Below are 15598 nucleotides of genomic sequence, written 5' to 3'. Positions count from 1 at the left end.
TGCAATATTGAGTGTATTTTCACATCTTTACCATAACCCTTTAAAACCTCAACAAATTGGCTTGACTTCTTTTAAAAAACAGGGGGGGGGGGGGCAATGACCAACTCGGAAAGAAATGACCCACAAATTGGAAGAAATGAGTAAAAGGTGATGAAGAAACTGAGCTTAAAATTAATCAGTTTGCTTAGATTTCAAAGGGTTAAGAGGGTTAGTTCAGATTCACCAAAGTCACACAATAACACCAACTAACAAACTGATCCAAGCAGAGATAAACCAGCAGCTCCTGTGTTCAGCAGCTAAAATTACAGTTATTTTGTCAATGGAGTCCGGCTTTGAAGAGAGGAAAATCAGGGGCTTTTGAGGGGCTTCCCCCTCAAAATGGGCTGTCTGACAAAAGAGTAAATCAGTGAAAACTATCAATATCCTACTTAAACTGATACTGATTTTTTTTTTTTTTTTTGGTGGCTAAAATATGTTTTCTTGCTGATCCCCATCCACAGCCGTACACTGCCCAGCTTCCGTGCTGCTGCCTGCTTCTCCAAACTTGGAGCATGCAGACTGACATCACCTGTATGAAACACACTGTCTATGGATAGGTACCACATACAAACCCACCTCAGGAAAGAAACCACCTGAATGATCCTTTTAACCTCATTTAAATGTGCTTCTTTCAACTCTCATTATTAACAAACAGATAGCTGTCATGCTTCAGTTCTTTATTACACGTTAAGCTGTAAGTGCAACAAATGAGCGGATTCTTGGCTGGACCTTCAACGTTTAGCAAAAATGTCAGAAGCTACAGTGATGATACACGACAAAGCACTTGCAAAGAACACTTTTTAAGAAACAGTAGAAAAGTTACAACAGTATGAAATGTCCACGTTGGAAAAAATTGTACCGGTATAACATTCAAAAACAAGCAAACTTTAAAAAAAAAAAGTCCAGTTATTTTCTTCAGCGTGACCTTTTGATATCACAAAATTCATAAATATACATTTGAAATCTGCACTGATGCTTGCGGTTTAAAAGTGTACTTGTTTTGGCGACAACTAAAACTGTTACTCGGCTGTTATTTCTATGGATGAGAGGAGCTTTGGGAAATATATTCAGGCAAGACAGCTTTGCTTCTTCGCATGCATGCCACAACCATTTATTAACTGTCAATCAAACCTGTTCGTCTCAGGTGCACACAATAAGATTCATTGTTAAAAAAGCCAAATGTCATACCACTGCACACAGACAAGCTATGGTGATGTGAACTCTGCAAACGTGTACCATCTTCTCTCCCGAAAATGAAATATTGCCCGCTGTCGGCTGTAAATATGAAGACATGCCAGGTGGTTTGGCCTTTCATGAGCTCGTGTAAAGGAATGCATGCTAAAAAGTGTTTCAAATCAGCTCCGGAAACATTTGTTGTGTATGATACAGATAACAGGCAGTAAGAAGAACAGAGTAGATGCAATTAGATTGGAAGAATGTGCTGTAAGCCCTTCATAACTTCACCCTGCTCCACTCTCACCCTGTAGGTAAAAAGGGGCTTATTTCACCTCATGAAATCATAAACCCTATCTTGCTGCTTCAGCTTTTACCAGAAATGGTCTGAGACTGGGTGTCTGCAGCTCAAGTGACATATAGGACAATCACAGAGGCTCCAGTCTAGGCTGTATCATGGAAAAGGATGGGTTTGACCATGCCTGAGAGGATCTTGGGCACGTGGACGCTCACAATCTCCGAGATCATCTCTGGGAAGTTGACACGCGTCTGGAGGGACTGAGCTTGGATGAACAGATCATAGGTGAACTGGTGTAACTTCCTCACAATCTGACAATAAAGAAAGAGGAGATGGAGGTTATTAGTGACAAAGATGTAAGGGTGAAATGTGTACAGCATTGAAAAAGAACAAAGCCTGCAGATAAAAGAGGAAATAGCAAATGACATTGGGGCCTGACATGAGCTTTAAGAGGTGATTTAAAAAGATGACACTCATTGTGATGCTCTAAGCCCCACAGGCAGGGAAAAGCCAAAAGAAGTCGGAACTGCAAAGTCTTGATCAACTCTGGTTTTCTGCCTAAAGGGCCCTGCTGCCAGACAATCCCTGGCTGCCCTCCAGCTCATAAGGCATTAGAAGATGTGAGATGTGAGTGGGACACTGACAAAGCTGAGCCTTTAAGAGTAAATCCACAGTGAAAGACATGAGGCTCAAACTGCTGCAGCACTGCTCACTTTGGGAGGAAACTTTCCAGCTCTTCTGGTCACGCCCCCAACCACTGATGTCATTCATGTTTTAGACTTCACTTACCAATCAGTAGTCAAAATCCTAATCGCACTCAGGAGGAAAGCAGTTAATCTACACCCTCTAGTGGTTACATCTTTACCAAGTCTTTTCTTCATAACTCCACTAACAGAGATTCAAAAATGATTTCAAATCCATGTAAGCATGTTTTGGGGGAATAACCAATGTGTATTTCAGAATTTATTTATTTTGGCTACATCTGTGCATAAAACAAGGTAATATGCAAAAAAAAAAATTTAATTGTGCAGAACATAGGTGATAGAAAACATTCATTGTGACACTTTAATTAGGTAAAACACATCTGACTGTATATTTTAAGAGGAAGCACAAATCTTAAAAGTATGTGCATATTAATTTGTGGTGTGCTTTGTGGAATGGACTGGAGGAAGAAAACAAGTAAAAATACAGTTTGAAAAATGTGTAATAAAAAAATTGGTTTGCCAGGCACAGAGATGAGAAAGGGGAGTATAAAGCACACTGATGATGAAATAGTTCTTTTTCTTTCTTCGATATTGGAATGGTGATATATATATATATATATATATATATATATATATATATATATATATATATATATATGATTAGCATGAACAGAATGGTTTAATTCTTGGGATGGACGCTGTGGCGGAGTGTTAGTTTATGATTGTGTATTGTTGGTAGGACTAGACAAACATTTGGCTTCTTCCTACTCACTTTCAGACATGAAATGTAAATTAATGTTGCTTATTGAAAATCAGTTATCTATGATCACTATTATTTTGTATTTTTTTGTGTTGTTCGAACCAATGTTCGAACCAAAGTCTATTCATAATCCTGCCAACTATAGTGAGAGCATGGGTCTATGGCCTGGCACCTTTTCCTCTAAATTTTGCCAAACTTCAGTAATGGTGGCTTGTCTTGAGTCGCCCTGCTCACCATGGATACCAAATCCAAAAAAAGGAAAAGTCTTGCAGGAAAGCAGAGAATTAAATGGGCAGACTGGACAGATTTGTTTGCTTTTATCTCCAATACTGCAAAGTCAAAACACCAAATAATCATATTAGTCCACTGCAGATTATCTACCTTGTGGTAAAACATGTCAGTGAATGCTCAATTAGACCTGTTAGCCTCTTAAGTCTAAATTAGCTCATCACCATTACTGTGTTATCTTCATTTTAAGGCTCCAGACAGTTATTTTCCTTTGGACAAAATTGCTCTTTTGATAGTAATAGTTGCTGATTCAAATGCATTTTGGATAAACTAGTGTTGCCACAATACTGGAATTTCTAACTTTGATACAATACCTTGAAAAATACTGATATTTGATACCAGTTTTGAGACCTCTGGGAAAATTTATATTGAGAGCATAAAATCCAAAATTGTCATTAAAAAGTAACTGGGGGACTGGCATTTTAAGAATTTCCCTGTATGGTGTAAACCGCTGTGTTTTTACTGTGCATATGACAGTAAAATTCTTGAATCTTGAATATCAAGGTTTATAACAACAACTTTTCTTTTTTTTTTGGTTAGTGGCAGAGAGCAGCCGAATAACTGTAGTAAACATTAGCAATAATTTAAACTTTACATTCATGTGAACAATATTCTTCCTGCTGTAGTGAGCACGACTGTCATGCATTCAAAATGCCAACAAAGTGCAAGTTAAAAACAAAAATGCAACCAGAGGGAGTGAAACGAGTAAGTCAAACACAGCACTATGGGTGAGTGACAGAGGGGCTGTGGGGGTTTGTCAATTTGCTTTCGGACAGAAAAAAAGAGCAAGAAATTAGTAACCTTAGTATCTATCCAGCGGAAAGCAGATATTTAAACCGTTTCAATTTCAATTCATATGTATCGTCAAATTGATATTTTTGACAACACTCATCCATACACACCTACATGCCAAGATACATGTTTTTTTTCTTCTTTAACGAGCAAACGATTCATAAAAATGGAATGTCAGTGAGTCACACTACCTCCCACTGTACGGTAAGTAATCAAAAAGAAATACAATACAGCATGTGGCCGTAAAACAGCCACAGACTCAATGACTCAGGCTTAACTGTAAGCTCGTCAGTGCACCTCACCATCAGACAGGTGAGTCTGTGACAGTACTAATTGTCTCTACAAACAGTCAACTATCTAGAGTTCACTGGTGTGCCAGTAAAAACTTCCATGTAACTTATTTATATTCTTATTCTCATCTCGCAAAACTTGGTCAGTCTTCAAATTTCCCTTTTTTCACTGCTTTCATTTGACTCTGGATTTTATTTGGACCCATAAAATTCCCTCCTTCCCTCTCCAAACCATCAGAGATCACATGTCGGCACTCTGAGCTAAAATTTGCAGGTTTAAAATGTAACATTTGTTGACTGCAGGCGGAACAAATATTAAAACGGCTTTTATTTCCTTGTTGGCTAATGGTTCGCCTCTGCATGTTTGCATTTGTAGATCTGACCTGCTGCTGCTGCATTTCCTGCAGATGCAGTATGTAGATTAAAGAGGAAGTGCAGTCTGCAGCTACTTGATGACTGGCTGGGACCAGATTGGGGTGCTTTACATCATGGACAATGTGTGTCAGTTCCACATGAGGCATTACAGTTATTTCTGATGTGGCAATGCTACCGCCAGAGGGTGACTCTCTCATTTTCCCTGCTGATATGCAACCAGTATAGAGGAGCTAAAACAGGAGTCATATGACACTTTGGTATGTGTTTAACCTTAGTGGACGGCTGGGGATTTGTGCACAAACTGGAGGTGTACCCCAGGTTGAAAATGAGACAGAGTGACTTTTGTCAGAATGATGTTACAGTTTGCTCTTGCTTCAATGCTCTTGTAACTTTAAGAGCATTAAATATATCAATGCTCTGGAAGTGCTTATTTATCTAAACTATTTACTAAGGCCGTGAAAGGCTTTAAGTCTATGTGTGCTTCATTACTAAAAGGGGCCACAGAAGGGTGACAATGTGCCATGAGCACCCCGGTCACATACTGTTTATTGTTTATTGTGCTGTTTGTTGTGTTTTATTACTTTTTTTCTTTCTTTCTTGACTGTTGTGTGCTAAAATGTATGTATGGTCTGGTAGACTGCAAAACTGAATTGCCCTTTGGAATAAATAAAGTTGTCTGAACTGTATTGCAAATAAACTGAAATATACTCTTTCTAAAGTTTAAAGTGTATCAGCTGATAGCCTCCATTTAAGCAATCCGGCCATAAAAACGATTAACAAATCTTGATGTGGCCCAGTTAGCCCACACAATATTGCTGCAAGCCAAATACAGTGTTGGCATAGCTCAAAGTACGCAAACACTGTATTTGGTTTACACTATTTCCTGCTCCGGTAGTTAAATGACGCCAACTAAAATTACGTTTATATCATAGTTCACAAAGTCACAGCATGGTGTGTGTTCACATATGAGGTGGAATTGTGTCTATTACCGACTGGAGATAGTCCAGCAGCTGTGTGAGCTGAAACACTCTCTGTGTACGGGTGGTCTCTCCGCGGTGGCTGGCCAAGCGGTCCAGCTCCTTGATGTAGGAGGTTCGCAGTTCATCAAAACAACGCTGGTTCTTCAGGCCCTCCACTGGCACTGTGACCACGGAGCCAGAACACAACAATAACTCTCACAGACTTTATCCATCCCCATCAATTCTCTAAAGTATGCCTGAACTCTATTACAGCTGTATTTCACTTGCTGAGTTGACATTCAACATATTATTTCAGACGCGTTCCCGGCGGACTCACTGATGCTGAAGAGGACCAGGGCCTTCATGCAGAGGAACTCCTCCTGAGTGACATTCAGCATGCAGAACCTCTGGGAGAGCAGCTTCATCCTCACACAGTGTTCATACATACTGGACACTTGCATCCGTTGGCTGTGAGGGGAAGAAAAATAGTTTAAGAGGAGAAGAAGGAGCACCGGCTGCGACATAAGGAGTGAGACAGCAAGAGAGGGTCAGGCAGAGAGAGAAATATAGAAAGGATGGAGACAATTAATGGAGGCAAAAGTGAAAAAGAGGAAAAAGCAGCAGAGGTGAGAAGAAATGAGTGAGGTGGATAATGGAAAAAGGGAACGACAGAGAGGCAGAGAAAAATGAGGGTCACCAACAAGGGCAGGCGTATCCATTACCATGCAGGTCAGAAGCAGCCCAATAGAGTGACAGAGGTCTAATGCAGACGGAATGAGTGTTTTGCTAATGTCGCGCAAAACACCAGCCAAGTGAAAGCTGCTCCGAGGGCCCCGTGGCTGGCTTTGGCATTCTGAGCAACACTGAAAACAATCTACTGATGAGAGGAGGTGGAATTGTAATTTATGTTTATCAAGCAGGGCGATTTGCCTCACAAACTCCGAGTTAAGTTTTTAAAAGTACAAAGGAAAGACAAAAGACGGGAGTCACAGTGTCAGAAACATTTTCGATAGAGGCTGGAGGTTGGCTGCGGTGTGAATAAAACTTGAAACGCAGAACTCAACGCTGTGGCAGTTCTTGGGGACTGACGAAGGTTTTGCACAAGATGAAACGGAATAAATCATCTGAGGTGATCCCTCTGCGGCCACGTATATCAGAGGCAAAGGAGACGGTGAGAACAGAACAGACTTGTTTACTGTCTCGCCTAAGAAAGACGCCGTTTGTCGTGTCATTTCCAAATCTGCCTCTGAAGCTCGTATTCCACTGTGTCTTTCCTCCCAATCACGGTGACAGGTGAAATCTCATGATATTCCAACAAACCCAGTGTCACCATTATTATTAAAGATGTTTAGACCCAAACAAACTTTCTTTGTTTGCACCAGACATTCCAAAACTTCTTTTAACTATAACTCAAACACAATATTAGAACTCTAGTCTGCCGCAGAGTAAAGTGAGAATTTCTTTGTGACTTACTCATTAAATACTAGGTCCGGAGCAAAGTAGAGCATGGAGCTGTTAGTGAGTGTGTAGGATCTCCAGCCCAAAGCGAACACCATCACTCCCATCCATGATAACTGGATCACTGACATCTGATCGTCCACGTGCATGTCACGGAAACCTGTGAAAAACACTCTTTTAATCAAACATCTGCTCATGCAAACAATGATAAAACATGATGAAATAACACTTTACAGGTCGGTTGACTGAAGCGTAAAGACTGCAGACTGATAACAACAGGGATATCAAAGTGGGGATAGATTGCTGGCTTTTTTCAGCCTGCCATCCTCACTTTAAATGTGAACATATCCCCCTCTAGTGGTAAATAAATGAAAAAGCTGGTTTGTGTTACATTGCATTGGCTGCTCACAATTTTAACTGGCATACAGTTCTGGCACGATGCTGAGGCCTTGCCCAACGATAAGAGATATTAGATCAGACTTGTCCTGATAGTTCTGGAGATCAACTAGATAGCTGCGAACTTGGAGTTACATAAGTGACTGATTCGCCTCGCAGTGTTATCCACTCTCTTGCTTGACAAGACAAGTGTGACCTTGCAGTGTTTTGCTCGGCATAACACAACACAAATGGTTCGTCTGGCTGAACCTGAAACAACAGACGCTGAGTAAAAACATGCAGCCTTGGCCAGAAACACCTACATGTAAGCTGTAGTGACTACATTCATTCAAATACTATACTTAGGTACAAATTTGAGGTACTTTTACTTGAGTATTTTAATCTCATGTCACACTCTACTTCTACTCCACTGCACTTCAGAGGGAAATATTGTTCTTTTTACTCCACTACAATAACTTAAATTACTCTACAAATTAAGATATCTGCACACAAACATGAGAATAGACCAGTGCAGCTGAAACCATTGGTCACTGAGTAGAAAATTAACTGGCAAATATTTTGAGAATTGTTTAAGTCATTTTTCATGCAAAAACATTGCTCCAGTTTCTCAGAAATGAGGACTTGTTGTTTTTCCTTTTAATAATTTTAATTAATTAAATTGATTTCTATTTGTTAGCATTAAGGACTCAAGGACTTTTTGTATTTACATACTTGTACTAAAGTAGCATTTTCAATACAGGACTTTTACTAGAAACACAGTATTTTTACAGAGTGGCATTAGTACTCTTTGATAACTGGACAATTGGCTTGATTTCTGTCAAAAACACAGGGAGAAGGCAGTAAGCAATGAAAGAAGAAATGACCCAAAATGAGCAAAAAGTACAAGAAAATTACCTTAAAATTATTTTTAAAAAATCAAAAACTAAACAAAAGATATTAAAACATAAAACAAATAAGAAAATGACCTGGAAAAAAAGCACTTAAACAATACAAATTCTGTAAAATAATTTTAAAAATGTCATTACGATCATTAGAAATATAGTTTTGCCCCAGTTTTGAAAAAAAAAATCTAAATCTACTTATTTCTTGAAATTTCTGGAACATTTATTACCAAGTTGCTCATTGCCTTTTTTTCCCATGCTTTGGAAAGAAATCCCACCAACTAGCTCTGGGTTCAGTACTTCAATTGGTCTACTTGTAAGAGGCGTCTGTAAGCAGCACAGGAAAACTGATGTCACTCCACGTCTCAAAGGGGTAACTAGTGAAGGATCTAAATACTTCCTCCACCGCAGCAGTGTGTTGCAGTGTGTTACCTTAGCTGCAGACTGGTTTACCTGGTATTGCTTTGGCCCAGCGCACCACGGTTACCAGCTGTCTTTCCCCCAGTTCATTGAGGCTGGTGAGTAAGGATGTAGGGCTGTCTGGCTGTGCGTGGTCGTGTCCGGCATTGACCACGGCTGGCTCGATGGCCTGCAAGACACTAAGCAGGGAAAAGCGGGAGCGCAGAGGTGTGGGTATGCCTAGAACCATGGCCTGGGATTCTCCTACAGATATCAAACAGACAAGAAGAGTAGTATCATTTTGAGTCGAGTACATCCCTAATTAATTCCTTTTTTAAGTAAGTCAAATCAGATATAACCATAACATATTGATATTCAACAATTTGTTTTGTTTTTCCATATAAAGTTTTACAGTTTGAAGAGGGTTCAGCAGGACGTTTCAGTGTGACAAAGGTGATATGGTAAACAGTTAACAATGCTAACAACAGATCGCAAATACGCAACATTTATTGCCGACACTAGATATCAAACGAAGGCCAGGGACTGTGATGTATTAAGCTGCTGTGAGCTGTAAATTTAACACTTTTAAGCAAAATAAGAGAAGATAATGTTATCTCGGAGTGATACAATGCAGAGTCTCTTCTCCTCTGTGCCGCTGGATTGCATCCGCTGCAACCTCTACCAAAGAGTATTGTGATAGTCAAAAGCACTCACTCCACTGCAAAGTCTGTTGACTCGACTGATGATTCCAATCTCAAACTTTCAGCAGGCAGCCCTTGAATCAATATTACATATTTTATGTCAAACTCTGTATTGCATGTTACTTAAACTCCTGTGACACTAATCCTCACTTTGAGCCCTGGCGGCTTCACTTCCAGGCTCCAAGATTACATCTCTCCTGCTGGGCCTTTCTCCGCGTTCTATGGGCCCCCAGGGAGCCAGAGGTTGCTCCTCCTCTCCATTCCTTGTCTGTCCGGCTCCCTTCAGTCTGCGACCTAGACGCCACCGCAGACAATACAGACAAGTGGAAGACAAGAGGGTGAAAAGGAGATAAGAAGCCACCATTTCAACTAGTTTTGTCTGATTTATTACACAATATTCAGCTAAAAAAATTGGGGGAAAAACTGGGATGTTATACTGTTAATTAGGCTAATACTTAAATAAGCCAATGGAGCAGTTCCTCATCGTAATCATGTGGCAAGGCTCTCCATCATCAGCCACCGGACAAGAGAATGCTATTTTGGCCTTCTGCTGAAATGCATTTGTTACACTGTATTTAAGCAGGAACTTTTGATCACTAAGTTCTGATCCAATGCATGTAAGGTATCTAACCACCCCGACCCCATTTTCCAAACACACACCACACATACTTTCCTTCCTTGACCACTCGTTCTGTTCTTATCTTTAGTTCCTGACCTTTAAGGCTCATTCCCGACATGAAGCATCTCTTCAAGCGGCACGAGGCGCAGTTTTTCCTCCTCAGCTTGTCGATGGTGCAGTCGTTCCGGCTGGCACACAGGTGGTTCTGCTTACCTGGTGGTACAGAAAAACGGGATGGACTGAGGAAGCGAGTTCAACAACAATGCCTCAAGCCTCCAGCTCACAGCAAAGATATGTGGGTGTTTTCTGATAACGAGAAACTCGCCCTCATAATGTCAGGTCATTGTGCCCTGCACTGCATGAACGAGCGAGTGGGTGTAAGAAATTAAATCAGCGGACGAGTAATTGCATGTGTGCACACTGGCGCATGTTTGTGAGCATACCTGCAGCAGCCCTCTTGAAGAAGACTTTGCAGCTGCCACAGGTTACGGCTCCATAGTGGCAACCTGAGGCATCATCGCCACACACCTGACACACTCTCCTGTCTGACAGGTACACACCTGGAAACAAATCGTCATGCCTGGACACACACACACACACAAATAAACATATGAAAGTGGTGTTTTTAGAGGATTTAAAAGTGGGCACATTTTAGTAAACAGTTTAACCCTTTGAAACCTAAGACACCATCAGTTTTTTTGTGCTGCATTCAGAGGCCTTTCACAAGCATTTAAACCTTTAAAACATGAGCAAATTGGTTGGATTTCTTTAAAAAACAAAACATGGGGAAAAGGCCAGTCAGTAGCTTGGCATGAAATGTCCCACAAAGTGCAAAAAAAATCTGCAAAAATTAACAAAAACTGATCAGAAAATTAACTTTAAAAAAGCAAGAGAGAGAGCGTTAGAAAATTACAACAAAGGGAAAACATATAAAGTCTAAAATATATAGATTTTTTTTAATTTAGTTGTTATTTTTAGAACACGTTTCAGGTCATTTCCATTTTTTCTTCTTTTTTTTCTATTTTTGTCTCATTTCCTGTTAAGTTGCTCATTGCCTTTTTTTGTATTTTTGAAAGAAATCAAGCCAATTTTCTCAGGTTTCAAAGGGTTAAACAGCAGCAACTTAGATAGATAGATTTTATTGTCCACCTCAGTGAAAATTTGTCTTTGGCCTCCCTTAAAGATACATACAACACATAAAAAAATACAACATTAAAAATGCACAAATGTACAATATACAAGAGACAATAGTTCAAACAAGCAGTTGGAGAAATAATATATATATAAATATAAATAAAAAGTAAAAGAGAGCACATCTTACAAATAGTAGTTCCCCTAATACAATTATCCTGTGTTCATCGCCTGAATGGAATATATATATAAAATAAAAGACTTCCTATAAATGTTACGACTGGTTTTAGGGACCCTAAATCAATGGCCAGACGGGAGCAGCTCAAACTCTGAGCCTAATGGATGTGAGGCATCTTACCTATAATAAAAGATCAAACAGCAGGTCACTGCGTTTATCCTCAGCGGCTGTCTGTTGTGAAATCTGGGACATAAACTTACAAAAAATCCAATTACAATAGGAGATTTTCCTATTCCATGATCAATTATATAACAACACGTGAAGTTATCCAAAAGACAAGCATCCCTGTGAGTAATGCACTGCAGAGTGAGCCTTTCACTGAGGAATCAACCAGTGGAAACAGGGCATTGTTTCCTATTCCAAGCACAGAGTCAGCAACAGGTGCTCTATCTCTTGTTTATAGTGACACTGATACATTAAGTGGTATTTTGCACATAGATAGACACAGCACGGATCAGGATCATCCTGGAAAGTTAGGGATGGGTTGAACTTTGATTCTGTCTGGCTGAAACACAACTTGGCCAAGGCCGAGGAGAGCACATGGGGCTTTTAGAGGACAGATAATTGAATGCTAATACACAGCTGGCTTTGCAGCTGGATTGAGGAATGGTTTTACAGTATATCAATAAAAGGCATAAAAAATAATACTGCAAAATAGTCATGTTTGTGTATTTGATTAATTTGTGCTGAAACCCTTTGAAATTTGCTTGATTTCATTCAAAAATATTGGGAAAAGGCAATGAGCAGCAAAAGAAGAAATTATCCAAAAATAAACAGGAAGTTAGTTTTTAAAAAAAAGTACAAGAAAATTACAGGAAATTAAGTAAAATAAAAACAAGAAAGAAAGAAAATGGGAAAGAAAAAAACCCAAGTGAAATTTTTTTTTCAAAAAAGGAAATTAACTGGAAAAGATGCTTAAGAAATACAACAATTTTGTGACATTATTTAAAATATGTAATTATCATTATGAATATTTTTTTCCCTAGCTTTTTGTACTACTACTACTACTACTACTACTACTACTACTACTACTACTCTACTAATTTCTCACAATTTGTGAAACATTTATTACCAAGCTCATTGCCTTGTTTCCCCATGTTTTTTAAGTATTCGCACCAATTTGGGTTCAAAGGGTTTATGTACTTGTAAAAGGCGTCTGAAAACGGCAATAAAAGGAGGTTTCAAAGGGTTATATTACGTCCAAAAAAAAATCCCCTGCAGCTCTCTACAGACATTTCAAAAAACAAAAAGAACAGAACAGTGCAGCTATGAAGTCAACTACTGGATTTAATAAAAAAATTTAATTCATAACATTCAAATGAAAGGACCAAATCTAACAGTGCAAAACTCATTAGGACCAACTGCAAAGCTTGGCAGATGACAGCAAGCTGACTACTTCACGCTGCAATAGTCCTTTTGTTTCTGTTTGAAGAAAGATGAGCGGTAGGAAGGAATGCAGCCTTAACAGAATTGCCATCTTGACTTGATGCCAAACAAAACCAAGTCAGAGCAAATCATTAAAAAAAATCGGTTATTTACCTGAAACTGCGATCCGAGCAATCCACCCAAACTGCAGATTCTCTCTTGATAGTGGACAGATTGGCGGCCTGCCCTTGAGGAATTGCACTTTGGTAACTTTCCACTTGGCCATACCCCTGTGCCATCGGTGCTCGCAAGCCACCTTTACCACCTTGCTCCCCGTTACTGTACCAGACACAGCGGCATTCCTGCCTGGATCCATGAGAGGCTTGACCACAGTTACAATATTTACACAACAAATTATGTCCGCCGGGTCCGCCTCTCTCTGGCTCGGATCGGCTGCTGTACGCGCACCACACACCCGGCGTTTCTTTATATAGGTTTGGGTTGGCACTGTAGGCAGAGTACTGTTTCAAAGGTAGGAGCTCATCCATCTGAGAGGAGGGCGCGGGCAGCTCTGCCACGGTGCTCATGAACAAGTTTGATTCCTTGCAGACAAATGTGGAGATCACCGGGCCGCGCGTCACGGTTTGCGCGCTGCCCATATCTCCAGATCTAAGCAGATCCATGCAGCTCACCTGCTGGATGTCGGGGCACACTTCTCCAAAGTCGTCCCCTCTTGGGTTAGTGTCATTCAGGAGAAGCCGGGTGCCTTCTGAGTTCACATTTTGAGGCGCGCTCAACTCCCGCACTCTGTTCTCCATACTGAGGTCGAAGTCTGCAAAGGCGCTGCTGCTGCTGCCGCCGGAGAACTGGTTCATGTTGTTGAGAGGAGAAGACACTGAATCCAAACCCAAGGACACCGACACTGCCTTACTGAGCTCAGCGGTGCTTGGGCACGCACAGGTGTCCGCACAATCAAAGCGATCTTTCGTTGTTAAAGACTTTGCCGTTTCTTCTAAATCAGAGAAGCTCGAGCGAAAGGCCATCTTCGGCACGCGTTTTGACAGTTTAAGCAATGCGCTGGGTGCACGAGGAACAAATAAAACAACACTCCAGGCGAGAAAACGCCTACCCTATGAGACTCCGGTCATATGTCTCGGCGGATATGAAATTCAGAGCAGTTGTCGACGTAGGTTGTTAGAGGGAAGGGACGTCCCGTCGACACGCTTCGCGAATGAAAGGCTAGCGAACTTTTTTTTTTTATAACAAAGTAAACGTTTTCGGTGTCCGGAGCGCAAACGGAAAACTTACTCCATAAGTAACGGTTACAACTTTGTACTTTGTACTTTGGCATGTTGTTGTCAGGTCTCGCGAGAAAAGCCGGGGGCTAAACAGTAAATAAGATGAATTTCGCCTGTGCACCGCATGACAGCCATGCTACGCAGCCACACACAGATAACTGCTGCGTTAGTTCAGAAGATGACGATGTTTTTCCGTTTGGAACTTGAACAATAAGTTGTTTCAGCTCCAAATGTGCTCACTGCTGTTATTAACATAGGGTATAAATCGTCCTGCACGATCACTGATTTTTTAAACTCAACACCGAAAGGGTGAAAAATAGGTTGGATGAAATGAATAAATACATTTTAAATGGATGGTTTAATAGTCACTATATTTTTGGACAGCGTGTGATGGATGAGGACATAAGCAACAAGAGATGGGCGAAGAGCAGCATGCAGGTTGCAACAGGTGTCATCTTGTAGCATGATTTTGATAAGATTATCCCTCTCTGTGCAGCTAGAGATGTATTATTTCAACAAAATTTCTATCAATTAAGTCAAATTTCCCTTTGTTTGCTTGTTTATTACAGGAGTTGGGGCAGTGTCATGGAGACATGACTTGATAGGAGTTTAAGTGAAGGGGTTTGGGATTGTGTAGAGCAGTGGCAACCCTAAGGGGTGGCCGGATGGGGGGGGGGCATAGCCACTGTTAGCTTTAAAGCCGCATTCCTAACGCACAAAAAAAAACCTGCTAACACCTGCAAACATCTGGCTTTTTTTTAACACAGATTTTTATCACCTCTGGCTCAAATTGGCACTGATAGGAATACAACTCCCGAGTGAACGTGGTAATTTTAGCTTATTAACTGGCAAGATGCAATAACTCACCATCACTAATTATCATCTTTTCCTAAGCAGCACTAAAACACCGATCCAAATACATCTGCACAGAGTTAGAAAAGAGAGAGTGAATAAGTAAGAGATATACGGTATAAACAGAAGAAACTAATGAAAAGTTTTCAGAGACCTCTATGCTTGCTGCTGTCTACTCTTTACCTGTTCACCGGCCTGTCTGTGACGTCACACAGACACACCAACTAAAAAGGTAGGTAAAGGAAGACTTGTGCTGGCAGTGGGAATGCAATCAATCACCTATATTTAGCTGGATTACCCACATTTGAAAAACCTACATGCACATGCTGATTTTGGTGGGAAAGGGGTAGAAAATGCTCTGGTGTGCTCATCTTTTTAAGATAGCGAAGCTAGTGTTCCCCTGTGATACTAGAAGGGATCTTTAGGATCTAAAGCATCTATTGGCACCAACTATCACGGTATAGTTTGTCAGGAGGGGGGCTTAATAATGCTCCAAGGTTAAGCAAAATTTTTGCAGCCTAAAAAACTGGCATGGCCATTTTCAAAGGGGTCCTTTGAACTCTCATCTCAAAATATCTGAAT

At 40.5% G+C, this 15598-nt stretch overlaps 1 protein-coding gene across 2 annotated transcripts; it reads right to left on the bottom strand.

Annotated features, from left to right (window-relative positions):
- Positions 1 to 701: 701 nt before the first annotated feature.
- On the bottom strand, positions 702 to 14208 carry LOC121947819 (androgen receptor-like). Of its 2 annotated transcripts, XM_042492951.1 has the most exons (9): positions 13041 to 14208; positions 10576 to 10712; positions 10229 to 10345; positions 9664 to 9807; positions 8867 to 9076; positions 7152 to 7296; positions 6016 to 6146; positions 5709 to 5860; positions 702 to 1821 (listed from the first exon to the last, which is right to left on the bottom strand). In XM_042492951.1, the coding sequence occupies exons 1-9, from the start codon at positions 13907 to 13909 to the stop codon at positions 1657 to 1659; spliced, it is 2070 nt and encodes a 689-aa protein (XP_042348885.1). In that variant the 5' UTR covers positions 13910 to 14208; the 3' UTR covers positions 702 to 1656. The 2 variants fall into 2 exon arrangements, with proteins under 2 accessions (XP_042348885.1, XP_042348886.1); XM_042492952.1 differs by lacking the exon at positions 5709 to 5860 and having other exon boundaries at positions 1689 to 1821.
- Between the last annotated feature and the right edge of the window lie 1390 nt (positions 14209 to 15598).

Source organism: Plectropomus leopardus, chromosome 9 (assembly GCF_008729295.1).
Source record: "Plectropomus leopardus isolate mb chromosome 9, YSFRI_Pleo_2.0, whole genome shotgun sequence".
Lineage (NCBI taxonomy): Eukaryota > Metazoa > Chordata > Actinopteri > Perciformes > Serranidae > Plectropomus > Plectropomus leopardus.
The sequence above is the reverse complement of the archived record's forward strand: the minus strand, read 5'-3'. Positions and strand labels throughout refer to the sequence as shown.